The following is a 14,123-nucleotide window of genomic DNA, read 5'->3' as shown; positions in this document are numbered from 1 at the left end:
CAAGTTGATTAACAATTAAAAAGTATATTCACAAATATACTTTTAAATTTGGTTTTTATAGATATGTATTTTTGAAATCACCAAAGCTTTCCTCATATTTTTCCCTCTTTCCTCTCCCAAAGAACCATTTCATATAATGCTGTTTCTAAGACCAAAAAAATAAAATTAAGAGAAAAAATCAGCATAGCTATTACATACATGAAAAAAGTCAGAAAATATGTGCAGTGTGTAATAATTATGGACCATACACCTTTTCAAAGGGGTGGGGTAGAAGTGTCTTCTCATATCTCTTTTTTTGAGCCATGCATATTTTTTATAATTTCACATTCTTCACTTTTGATTTTTGTTTGTGTGTTTCTGTTGTTGTTGTTGTTGTGGTTGTGATCATATACAATGTTTTCTTGACTCTGCTTAATTCTTTTACTCTGTATCAGTTCATATAATCTTCCTATGTTTATTTGTATTTGTCAGTTTATAGGCTTTTATGACAAGGGATACAGGTGATCCTTATCGTTAGCAGCAGTTTCAATTGGTGTTCTGTATTGGTTATTGTCATTTTGGCTCTTTCTAATGTTTTTATTGAAATGTCAATAACATTTGTTACCTACCTGCATCACTGAAGGTGCAAAATTGTTTCCGTAAGGACACTTGAACATATTCTCTTACAGGAGCTTATATTTACATTTGAGAGTTACAAAGCACTTTAAATATATGATCTCATTTGATCCTCAAAAGAACTCCATGATAAGTTCATTCACTTCAACAAGACTATTGTTGGTAAGGCACTGTACAGTTGAGACAAAACTGGAATACTCCCTGCCCTCATGTAGCTTGCACATTCTACCAGGGGAACAACATGTAGCTAGTTCAGATATCATTATTTCCACTTTACAGATAAGTAAACTAAATGAAAATTTAATGAGAAATTAAATTGATACAAGGCAAGTAAGATAGTAGAGCCTAGATTCAATCCTAGGTCTCATGCATGATATATAAGTTTGTTTAAATTTTGAATAAAAAGAAAAGTCCAACAACTCAAGAAGCAGGTGTAGTGTTTTTTGACTTTAAGTCTTTTTTTTCTGCATTGCATTAAAGATATCAGATTCTGTGAATAGTATCTAAAATGGAAAAACACATGAGTTTTCCTATGTTTTATGATTTTACCTTATCATGAGTCATAGTATTTCTGGTTTTCCTGTAATATAAATTTATCTCTAAAAGAATTCTCTTTTCCTATACTAAGCTTTATATCTGGTAATAGAATTCAAGAATTTAATGGAGTATTTTTAGGGGTATGAAAAAGCATTTGAAATACACTGGATAATTTGCTACCAAAATGAATTTGGATTGAAATACTTTCCACTGTTTAAAAGTGTGTTACGTTACGTGTACAAAACTTACCTGGGATTCAGCAGCTCATTTCAGCCTTTACAGTTAGAACAATACAGAATCAAAAAATGGAAGGAGAGTTTATTAAATATATTCCCTTCCTTTTTACAGATGAAGAAATTGAGGCCCACAGAGATTGAATTGCCCAAAGCCACATAAGCAATTCATTAATAGCAGAGCTGGGAGTGGAATCCAAGTCTCCTTCCTCTTTATTCAGTGCATGTTTCTGGATACCATGTTTCAGTCTGTCACAATCTCAGAATTTTATTAAATAAAGCTTTTTGCAATTTGTGGCTCAGTGGGAGTGAAAAAAAGAGATAGAATGCAAGTGGATAGTACATTTGGGATTCAGCATTTGAGGAGGTAGGAACAGTGGTCAACTTGCTATATTGCTGAAAGGCTGGGCAGATGAGATAATGTAAGTGAAGATGCTTTGAAAAACATATCAAATGCTGTACAAATGTAAAATGAGAAGGTGTTATAAAGTGGCCCTGCTTTTCACCTCCCATTGTGGAAGCATTTTGTTTAGGTGGGAAACTGTGTCAGTACCTCAGGTGGAAGAAAAGGAAAAGAACCCGGGACTTACACTCTTGGCTATGCTCTCTCCTTTTTAACTTTTAACAGAGAAGTACTTTATTTTCACTTTTCTCTTTAGCTAGGTAGTTCATTGGATTCACTGGGACTGGAGTCAGGAAGATATGAGTTCAAATGTAGCCTCAGATATTTACTAGCCGTGTAATCTTGGATGTTCGCTAGCTGTGTAACTCTGGACAAGTCACTTAACCATTAACTTGCTTCAGTTTTCTCAACTGTCCAGTGTGCACTTGCACCTTGCAGGGTTTATGTATCAAATCAAATTTGTATCAAATGACATGATATTTGTAAATCACTTAGTGCAGTGACTAGCACAGAGTAGATGCTTAATAAATGCTTACTAAGCAGTGACTAGCACAGAGTAGATGCTTAATAAATGCTTATTTCCTTACTTTAAAGATGAATTTTCATTTTGTAGGGCAAGGAGATGTTTCAGTAAGTGATAATTAAGTAACTTTACCTATTATAAAGTTGCTACTATCTCAACTTTCTAGCATCCCGAGGTATTGCTGAGTTTATTTCTTTAGACAGTGCTATATGGATTGTAGTGATTCTCAAGAAGTTACTCATTAGTCCTTTTAGTACTTTTCATAAATATTTTTCTTGTGCCTAATGACTATAAAATTAAAGAACTTTTAATTGTAGATATATTATCATCATTGTTTTGTTTTCTCATCTGTAAAATAGGGATAATAATGGCATCTGCTTTGCAGAATTCTTGTGAAAATCAAGTGACATTCATAAATGGCTTAGTACAGTGTCTGGCACATAGTAGGTATTATATATGATTCCCTCCCTCCTGTGTTTTCTTTCACCTTGTACTCATACGCCAAATGACTAAAACAGTGGGTCCTCTTGCCTAATGATTCTGAGGGGAAATGGAAACACCGAACCAGATTGTTCTCATCTGGACTGCTTGTATACAGAACAAATGGAAGAAAATAAATCTATTAAAGATTCCCCCAATAAGGAGGGATGAAGGAAACAATAGATCGTGTCATTTTAGAAACAAGAAAGGGGTATAGTCAGCCAAGCAAAGTCATACTACCTCCTTTATATTCAGGAAGGAAGCTATTAAGTATCAAAGATGTTCTGTCAACAAAACCATGTCAATACATTGGTGTGTTATTCAACTGTTCTTTGACTTTGTAAAGGTGTTTGATGTTAAAGGAACTTTATAACCTCAGTGTGTTGAATGTCACTGATTTAAGCTTTGTGTTTCCTTTTTTCTTTTTATATCAATGTTTGTGTAATGATACGCTGTCATTCTGACTTTTGCTTAACAGGATTGATCGCAAGATGTCAAGTGCTCATACTAATTACAAACTGGATGAAGCCCAGGCTATAATGAGTGAGCTCCGTACCATTAAAAAAGCTATTTGTACAGGCGAGAAGGAAAGGCGGGACCTGATGCAAGTAAGAATTTCAGACAATACAGCTTTTAACTTTACACACAAACACACACACGCACACACACACACCAATTTCAACTCTTTTGACATATGCAATTTTATTTTCTAGATTATACCCTTGATTTTTTTTTGGTTTCTGCCCTTTTCCTTTTTTGCTATGTTTAGGAAAAAAATAGCCTTTTGTTAAAAAAGAAGTAGACTAATAAATATACTTGGTCTGGTCTTAATTCTTGACATTGGATTGGAATTTTTTTGATTATAGTCTTGAATGAGCTTAATTCAACAAATATTTTTAGAAAAATAAAAAATACTATTATGGAAAGAGGGAAGAAATTTGAAGGAAGAATTAACATGACTGAAGACATGGCAATTGGACTGTGCAAGGCAGTTGCAACATGTATGCAGAAGAGTAAGAATATTTGGATTGGAGTGTAGAACTCATGTAGAGTGGTAGTGTGAGACATAACCAGAAAAGTGGCCTGATGGTAGAGAGCTTTGAATGCTGAAGTACAATACTGCGCTTCTTCGAGACTTGGGAAAGTGTCAATAACCATTTTCGATGGATGAGCCCATTGATCTTCTCCATTTCTAGTCTCCATCATTATAATTTTTATTCTAGCTACCTCTCAGATATACTTAGCATTGTTGTCTTCGGAAGGCAATTATCCTTTCTAAATCAATTAAAGAAGAATATTTAAATGACTCTGGTCCTGTGTTTGCTGAGCAATCAAAATTCATTTCAAGTTACATTTGTTATACCTGCCTTGTACAGAGAGCACTTTACTATGTGTTAGTCTACAAAGATGAAATGAGACACTTTGCTAGTCTAGGAGTAGCTTACATGCTAGTAGGAAATAAGACAAATAAATAAAATGCACATTAGGACACAGTTAAGTACACAAAAGAGGTGAAGAAAAAGCACAATGAGAGATGCCAGTAGAGGGAGGGAAATGTTGATTTATTGGCCATCTCATATGAATCTTTTCCAAACTGAATCACTTCATATCTCTGAGTTTTAGAAGATTCCATTTCTGAGGAATTAAAAATGAGAGCAGTGAACAGGTGGTTGTGAGTAGATTGCAGCAGATAACAAATACACAGCTTTGGTTGGTTTGGGGTTTTTTTTAAAGGTAGGAAGATTTTGTTTTAGTGTTAGTTTTGTTTTTGCATAGAAAACTGGAGTTAATGTCTTTGTTTTAAAATATTGTAATATTAACTTTTATTATTTTATTAGTTATTTTATTTTAATAATAATATTTTAATGTGTTGATATTTAATTTTTAAAACATTAATATTTAAAATAAAATTTTGAGTTCCAAATTTTCTCCCTCCCTATGTTTTTCCCCCTCCCTAATATGATATAGGTTATATATGTGCAGTCATGTAACACATATTTCCATACTAGTAGTCATATTGTGAAGAAGAAACAGAACAAAAGATAAAACACAAAAAATAAAGTGAAAATAGTATGCTTCTATCTGTTTTCGGACTTCATCAGCTCTTTCTCTGGATGTGAATAGCATTTTTCCATCATGAGTCTTTTCAACTTGTGTTGGATCAGTGTATTGCTGGGAGGAACTAAGTCATTCATAGTTGATCATCACACAGTGTTGCTAATACTGTGTACAGTGTTCTGGTTCTGCTTACTTCACTTTGCATCAGTGCATAAAGTACACAGCTTTGGTAAAAAACTTAATAAAAGATGTTATATGGGAAATGTAGAAAGATAGAAAAATAGATAGACATACAGGTAGATACGAATAATCAGTACTTATAGTGCTTCATTCTCTGTGCTAAGTACTGGGGGGTACAGATATAAGCTAGCAAGATAGTCCCTCCCTTCAAGGAGCTTATCTTCTAATGAGGAAGAAGCAGTACAAAAAGGAGTCCTGAAAAGTGTGGAGGTGATGGAGGGAAGGGTACCTGCTTGGGAGCATGGAGGAGAGTGTAGGACATTGCCTGAGCCCTGGCAAGAGAAGACAAAAAGCTTCTGCTATCAGAGCTGGGGATCCAGGGGTGGAGTTTTAAGTTTCTATGGGATGGAGGATGGCCTGGAATTGTAGAGTGAGGAGATTGAGGGGACATTGGAGCAAGTCATACAGAAGCTATAACTCTGGGGAGATAAGGTAAAAAGTTCACCTATCAGAGCCATAGGACCAGGATAGGAGTGAAGAAATTTGTCACATTAGAAAAGTGAAGGATAACAGCGGACAGTTCAGGTGCTCCATTGATAACCTTTTAGTCTCAGGAGAGAACAAGGCACCCTCCCCACCCCCATGCTTCCCACAATATTGGTTCAGCCGTTAGATTGTATAATGGTAGGACATAGACAAGAGGTCCAAAGGATGTGCAGGCATGATCTAATCTGCGTGACTAGAAGAAACCATATTAATGAGATCATCAGTCTGTTCGGAATATTCCAGGTTTTTTTAGAGTTGAAAAAGGGAAATTAGGGATCATCTAGTCCAGCTCCTGTATTTAAGAGGGATCTAAGGACCATATATCTCAAGTATAAAAGCCAGCTGACAAATAGTGTTGATGATGGGCTAATATCATTAGCCATATAGGACAATAATAAAAAAACAACAAAATGAGTAGTGGACACTTGCCTCGGTGTTAGGGCACTTTATGTACCCTGAAAGACAGCATAGCATCATGGATAGAGTTGACCTGTAGGTGAAGAAGACCCGAGTTCAAATTCTGCTTATGGTAACAACTGCTTTGCAACTCTGAGGAAGTCATTTAATTTCTCATCACTCTAAGCAACTCCCCAAGATTTTATGAAGGTGTTGCTTGGAATTTCTTCAACTGCGATTTCCCTATAAGAAATCTTGCATTTATGTTGCATGTTAAGGTTTGCAAAGCACTGTATGTATCTTATCTCATTTAAACCTCAAAACTCTGTGATGATGAGGATGAGGATGATGATGATGTCTATTTTACAGATGAGAAAACCAAGGCTGAGATAGGTTGTGTGACCTTCCCAAGGTTAAATAGGCTGCCAAGGCAACATTTTTAACTCCGATCTTTCCAGTTCCCAATTCTATCACTCTTATCTACTCTGCCACCAAGCTACTAAAGAAACTGGTAAATTGGAAATTTTATTTATGAAAACGGAAGTCCAGTTGCTGTCCTATACTTTGCATCATTTAATCTTCCCGGCAACTCTGAGATAGACAGGGAAAGAATTATTTTTCCTATTATGTAGATAAAGAAACTGAGATTCAGGTTCAATGACTTACCAAGGGTCATAAGACTGGTAAATAAGAGATATGAGGCAAAAATCCAGGTCTCCTGACTCGCAAGTCCATTTTGTTCTCCCGTGTTTGCTATGCTGTATGATAAAAGCATTTCTCTATTAATATAATTTTTAATGGAGAGTACAATGCCTCTCTGCCATTTTTCCTCTCCTTGAAGTCCTTTGGAATCGTCAGGAGAACTTCCTGTAGATCCAGGTGACCCCTTTTCTCTACACTGTGGACCAAGACAGGAGTCCATGAACCAAACACTTTCTCCTGGCCACTCTAGCTGTGGAAATTCCATTACTCCTTTATGAGTACTAACCTGGGGCATCTTGGAACTGCTGGCTTCTGTAGAGGGTCACACTCTGCCTTAAGACCATTTGATGGATCTTGTGCAGAGTAGCTTCTGTATTTGAGAGATTACATTAATGGAATGGGCGGAAGATTTCTATCTCAAAAACTGAGTCTTAGAAAATGGAAGAAAGTCAAGCTTTTTTATTTTTAATTTAATTGTGAATAGAGGATACTCGTGGTTTCTCCTGAATGCCAGAATACATATTTACTTTTTATTTCTGGCATATGTGAAGTCATATGAAAATATTTTTTTGCCACACAGAATTATAACTGAAAAATCAGGTCAAGAAATTAAGTGAACTTAGCCTGAGTTGAGAGGAGACGTGTTAAGTATGCTGCTGGCTCTAAAACATTCAATTTGACTTTAAGGGTCTTTTTCAATTTTTATGTAGTTTGCCTATAATAGGTGGCACAGTGGATATAGTATTGGAAGAACTAAGTCAGGAAGAACTAAGTTCAAATTTGGTCTCATATACTTAGTAGCTGTGTAATTCTGGACAAATAACTTCACCTCTCTTTGCCTCAATTTACTCATCTGTAAAATGATGATTTGTAGCACCCACCTTTCAAGGTTATTGTGAGATTCAAATGAGAATCTATTTGTGAAGTGCTTTATATGGTGCCTGACACATAGTAGGTGCTATATAAAAGTTAGCTATGTCATCATCATTATTTAGAAAGATTCTAATGGCTCAAAGTTTGGGCTTGCCCTGTGGACAGTTAGGACATTGTAGTTCAGGTGCTTATTTCTTTGCATGTGCAAAATAGATATTAGAAAACAAAGGTAAAGAAAAATGGTAGCATTGGTTACAGAATTATAGAGCCTGCCACCAACAACTTTTTGTGCAAACACTCTAAGATAGGCCCAGCTCTGTAGTGGAAAGAACCAGCATTCTCTGGATTCGGAAGACCTGGGATTTCTACCTACATGACATTAGGCAATTGAACAACCAACTGGGATTTATTAAAAGTTCCTACCATGTGACAAGCATTATGGTAGGTGCTCGGGTAGGTACAAAGGATTCACTTTCCCTCCTTGGAACTCAGGCTTCTCATCTATAAAATGGGAGCAACGGAGTTAGGTGGTCTCTAAGGTCCCTCTGAGCTCTAAATCTATAAATTCTATGTGACCCTGAACAAGTCACTTAATCCCTGTTGCCTCCAATGAATAAATAAAATAAAATAAAATAAATTCATACTTACTAGCTATGTGATCCTGAACAAATCACTTAACCCCAACTGCCTCCGATGAATAAATAAAATAGAATAAATTCTTAGGATTAATAGAGTAAATTCATAGGATTACAAAAGAAACCAATTATTAAAAAAAGGCAGAGCACTGACCCTAGAGTCAGGAGGACCTGAGTTCAAATCCAGCCTCAGACACTCGATGCTTATTTATTGTGTGACCCTGAGCAAGTCACTTGACCCTGATTGCCTCGTCAAAAAGCCAACAAAGAACAAAAAAACTGATCAGCTTTTCAGATGGAAGTTCCCAGACTCCCCCTGAGATCTGTCCGTGGATCTAGGTTAAATAGATCTGGGGTAAATAACCTTCCAGCTTGAATATTTGTAGTAATGATAATGGTGATGATGATAGTGATATTGATAACATTTGTGCCAAGCACTGTGCTAAGCACTTTACCATTGTCATCTCATATGATCTTCACAACAGCCCTAGGAAGTAGGTGTTATTATTATTATTCCCATTTTGTAGCTTTGGAAACTGAGACAAACAGAAGTCAACTGACTTGGCTCAGCATTATACAGCAACTAAGTGTCTGAGACTGGATTTGAATTCAGCTGTTCCTGATTCCAGATTTTACTGGACATCTATAGGTTTCCCTTGTACTCTGTGAATCCTCAAAAAAAAACAAAACAACTTTGTTTCCCTGAAAAAGTACTTCTGTTTGGGTTAAATCTCATCCTGTATTTTGGGGGAGGGAGGGAAGAAGTGGGAAGGTGAGCAAAAAATACACTATGTCTTAATGATAAAAATTACACCATGGTGATTGAGCTGCCACTAAAAAAACAAACAAACCAGGATTGAAATTGACATCTGCTTTCATATTCTTTTTTTTTTTTTTTGTCTTCCATTTCAGAGCCTGGCTAAGCTTACCGATGGTTTCAGGAATAGCTGCTGTATTTCAGACTCTCTGCAAGATTTGTCTCATAATTATGGTTCAGTTGGCGGTTCTTGTTTACCTCAACAATACTGTGACGCTGGTTCTCAAACTGACATCATTGGAGAGGTATGCTGGCTGACAGAGATGAAAAGAGCTTGAGGATAGGGAGAGAAAAAAGGCTGCTTTTATGTTGCCATGATTTAATTCTGTTTTCCTTTACCATTTTAATTTAAAAAATATTTGGGCCGTGTGTGTGTGTGTGTGTGTGTGTGTGTGTGTGTGTACGTACGTACGTGTGCATGTGCATGTGCTCACACACACAACATAAAGGCTAAAGAAAAAAATACCATTTCCCCTTGTTTCTCTATTGAACTTGAGTGTAGACTGCTCATGATTTTTTGCTTATGATTTAGATGGCTGAGTTCCTGGGTTTTCTTATTAAGGATGTGATTTACAGACATTGTAGCAATAGTGACTGCTGTCATTCCTGATGGGCTTTTAGTGACATCTATTTTCCCCTAAATATCTATACATTTAAAAAGTGGTGTATAGAATAATACCTCTTTCTTCTTTTTTTTTAAAATCATACCTGATTTCAGTGGAATTGGGAACTTCTGGGTATGGAAACTCCCTTCCTGAATACAGTTAGTTCATCTTGTGCTTTGCAATTTAAAAGTCTCTGAGAGTTGCCTCAGGGGACTGTGAAGTAAAACTAAATTGCCCAGGGTCACACAATCTGTTTATGTTGGAGAGAGTACTTAAAACTCAGGTCTTCTTGACACAATATTGCCTCTTATGTATTCAAAATCTAACAATTGAAATTATTTTTGCTTATTCTGAGAATTTGTCAGCAGTCTTCTGCAAAGGTAAAGGTGTGCGTGAATTCAGGGTGGGATTCACTACTGAGCTGCTGAGAAATATCATCTTTCCATCTTTGGAGAAAGAAAAGTAACAAACTGTTTTTCTTCTTGGAAGAACTCGCTGGGTTGTAAGCCGTTTCATGAGATTGTGAGATCCTTGAGGGCACGCGCTGACCTTTGCCCCTTTTTGTACCCTCTGGACTGGCACATGGTGGGCACTTAATAAATGTGTATTCATTGATTTAGCTCATAAAGTTAAAGTTCAGATTCCCTTGAGGAGCTGGAGAAGCCTGATCATGAGGAAATGAAATAATTAGAATCTCTTTTAGAGGGAAATAAATACTGTCCTTCCAACACCCCCAACCAACTTTTATCAAACTCCTTATTGTTATGAATCGCAGCATAGTTTTGGTGTGTTACCTGTGGCAAGTGGGTTCACCTCAGCCTCAGTTTTCTTATCTATAAAAATCAGAAAGTTGTCTCATAGGTCACCTAAAAGTCCTGAAAACAGAATTTTAGGAGTTATACCCCAAAGGTGCTAACTACCTATTGGTTACTTCTGTTTGTGGTTCAGGTACTTTAAAATACCTTTGATTTCTTGAGAGTTCAGTTTTCATACTTAGCAGATGGAGAAGTGTAGCATAGATCAGGGGAGGGAGTCATGGCTTTGGAATCAGAGAATGTGGATTCAAAATCTACCTTTTAGATTGCTATCTGTTAGACCTTAGACAAACAGCTAGGTAGTGCAGTGGATAGCACTCAGGCCTGGAGTCAGGAAGACTCATTCATGAGTTTGAATCTGGACTCAGACGCTTATTGGATGTGTGACCCTGGGCAAGTCACTTAACCCTATCTGCTTCAGTTTCTTCATCTGTAAAATGAGCTGGAGAAGGAAAGGGCAAACCACTCCAGTTTCTTTGCCAAGAAAATGCCAAATACGGTCATGAACAATCAGACACAATTGAACAATAACAAAGACCTGAGACTATTCACTTAACCTGTGTGGCTCCCAGTCTCCTCATCTATAAAACGAAGAGTTTGAACCAAGTAGCCACTAAAAGCTCTGTCAGGTCTATATCTTAGTTCTTACAGTTCTGAGTGTAGACTAGCTTTTCATAACCATAAAAAGAACAGGAGTCAGTAATGGGAACTTGTAACTGGAACTTGCTAAGGAATGGCAGAATAGCTGGAATATACAATTTAACCTAGAGGAACAATTTCTCATTTTTTAGATTCCATAATTTTAAAATAGTAGCTTGAAAGATTGTGTCTAGAGAGTCATGGGTTCAAATCCTGGCTTTGAGCCTTGCTAGCTATGTGGCTCTCACCTTAAGTTCCTGCATCCCTCAGTGCCTTAGGAAACTGTCTAAGACCTTAAGTTATAGATAAGATGCCATCTGCATCAGTGGAGGGAGTTTTCACATTGGGATTTCCCTACCCTGGGCAAGAAAAAGGGGAGTAGAATATAATTTTGGTTCAAAAGAGAGAAATAAAATAAAAAGTTTCTATGAAAGAGGCTTAAAGAAATGAAGATTGCAGATCCTGAGAGAGAGATTTAAGTGATGACTTCATAGTAATGTGTAATATAAATATGTTATAAAAAAAAGAAAGAGGACAAAATGTTCACGTCTTCTGAGAATAACACAAGAGATACTAATTGAACCTATTGGACAAATACTTAGTTAAATGTGATTTTTTTTTAAAAAGCAACTTTTAATGGTCTTGTCATTAATCCTAGGGATTTAGATAGTACTAATAGATGACCTGTCTAATGTTTTGTGGTTTACAAAGTACTTTTACACACATTCTCATTTTATCCTTAAAACAACCCTCTGAGTAAGGGATTGCTATTATTATTCTCCTTGTCTTGTCGAAGAGGAAATTTATGCTCACAGTGGTTAAATCATTTGTCTATGGTTTGATAGTAATTGAACTTGAAAATCCAAGTCTTCTCACTGAAGGATGCTTTTCTTTTCACTATACTTAACCTCATTAGCCAAAAGGGACCCAGAGGTCTAATACTCTGGGAGTATTTAAACATGTTATGTTCTGATTGGGTTAGGAAAATATATATGTGTCACAGTACTAGAATTTTCTCTTATTGAAGCAGCAGTTTGCTTATATAATCATGAAGGAAAACCAACCCAAACCAAACCATGCAGACCCATTGAATGTCACTGATTTCAAAGCTCATATTCCCAAGGTTAAGCTTTTTAATAACATCTGTAATGGATAATCTAGGAAATTCTCATTAGACTGATATGTCTGCCCACCAAGCTGAACACAAGGTTATGTAGTGCAGCATGCATAGTAATGGATATAGAGTCTGACAAAGCTAACTATTTATGTTATGACTACTGTTATTCATCTTTATGTACATCTCAGTGTTGAGTTTGCATTTCTGCTAATATCACTATAACAACTACTACTATTCCTACTACTACTACTGCTACTACTACCATCACTGTTGCTCTTCCCCTTATTAAATGTGAGCCCCTTGAAAAGAGGGATTGTGTTTCGCGTCTTTTTGTATCTTCAGCTTTTAGCATAGTGCCTGGTACATGGTAGACCTTTAATAAATGTATATTAACTGACTGGTGATGATAATGAGAAGTACTACTACTACTGATGATGATTTCTTGGACCAGACCTTTGATTTTGCTGACCTAGGAAATTCTCTGTTATATGTCTATGATAATTTCAAAAGTTCAACTGTGTTGTTGATTATGTTCAATATTTAATATGCATAGTTATGAAATATTATAAATATATGCATACACATTCCAGGTTAGCAAGAATTTGTTAAGTATCTACTATGTTCCCTGCACTATACTAAATGTTGAGCAGACTAGGAAAGACAGAAACGGTTCTTAACCTATAGAACTGTATAATCTATTGAGGCAACAACATACAAATAAATAAATATGTACAAACAAGAAATATGTGTGTATGTGTAACATACATGCATACATACATACATAATCTCAGAGGGAAGACACTCACATAAAGGGTTACCAGGAAAAGCTGAGATGGAGGAGCCAGAGATGAGGAGGGAGAGATTTGGACACAGATTTGAACACAGCCAGTGAAAATTTACATTTACAGAATCAGGAGGTGGAATATCTTGTTTCAGGAACAGCAAGGAGGCCAGTGTCATTGGATTATTGAGTAAACGGAAGGGAAATAAGATGTAAGAAGACTGACAAGGTAGGAGACAGCCAAGTTATAAAGGCTTTAAAAGCCAAATAGAAGATTTTAATTTCGAATCTGGAGATAATAGGAAGTCACTGGAGTTTATTGAATTGGGGGTGGAGTTGTTGTTGGTGACTAGCTTAGACCTACACTTTAGAAAGATCATTTTGCTAGCTAAGTGGAAGATGAGTAGACTAGTGAGAGACATAAAGCAGGGAGGCAGTAATTCAGACCTGACTTGATTGAGGGTTTGCACCAAGGTAGTAAGAGCATCAGGGGAGAGAAGGATTTGGCAATAAGTTGAATTTGGGAGTGTTTGAGAAAGAGTGAAGAGAGAAGGATGTTACCTAGGTTCTAAGCCAGAGTGATTGGGAAGATGGTTGTGTTCTCAAAAATAATAGAGATGTTAGAAAGAGTGAAGGGTCAGAGAGGATAGATAATGAGTTCAGTGGTGGATATGTTAAGTTTAAGAAGTCTATAACACATTTCATGTCTAGAAGGCAGTTGGAGATACATGACTTGATCTGGCTGGTTAAATGGATTTGAATGATAATTGAATTCATGGGAGCTAATGATGTTACCAGAGAGAGAAGAGAAGAGGACCCAAGACAAAGCCATGTGGTTCACCCATGGTTATATCACAAACACATGTATTTGTGATCATTTTCTGCAACCTATAGTCTCAGAGAACTATGTGGCTCAATGAGAGGTATATGTCTCAGGTTTTCCTGACTCTGGCCACAACACAACCCGTGTGTGTGTGTGTGTGTGTGTGTGTGTGTGTGACACAACCTTTCAGGACTAAGCAGCTCTGTAAGACTCCAAGTTGCAGAAAAGGTGCCTAATCTGTTTTGGTTGAAGGTATGTTGTGATATAGCTATATTTCCCTATGTCAGTGAAATCATGGGTCCAGCCCCTTTCCCAATAAATTGTATATGCTTTATCCTAAGTCAT

The 14,123-nt window shown here is 36.5% G+C and overlaps 1 protein-coding gene across 4 annotated transcripts in view; it reads left to right on the top strand.

Moving 5' to 3' along the window:
* Nucleotides 1-14,123, top strand: part of WWC3 (WWC family member 3) — a 204,927-nt gene that overhangs the window by 132,095 nt on the left and 58,709 nt on the right. For all 4 annotated transcript variants that reach the window (XM_072614396.1, XM_072614395.1, XM_072614394.1 and 1 more), the window contains 2 exons: nucleotides 3,270-3,399; nucleotides 9,094-9,243. In XM_072614396.1, the coding sequence (XP_072470497.1) occupies nucleotides 3,270-3,399; nucleotides 9,094-9,243 (280 nt within the window). The remainder of the gene's footprint in view (nucleotides 1-3,269; nucleotides 3,400-9,093; nucleotides 9,244-14,123) is intronic.

This window comes from Notamacropus eugenii, chromosome 5, assembly GCF_028372415.1.
Source record: "Notamacropus eugenii isolate mMacEug1 chromosome 5, mMacEug1.pri_v2, whole genome shotgun sequence".
Lineage (NCBI taxonomy): Eukaryota > Metazoa > Chordata > Mammalia > Diprotodontia > Macropodidae > Notamacropus > Notamacropus eugenii.
The sequence above is the reverse complement of the archived record's forward strand: the minus strand, read 5'-3'. Positions and strand labels throughout refer to the sequence as shown.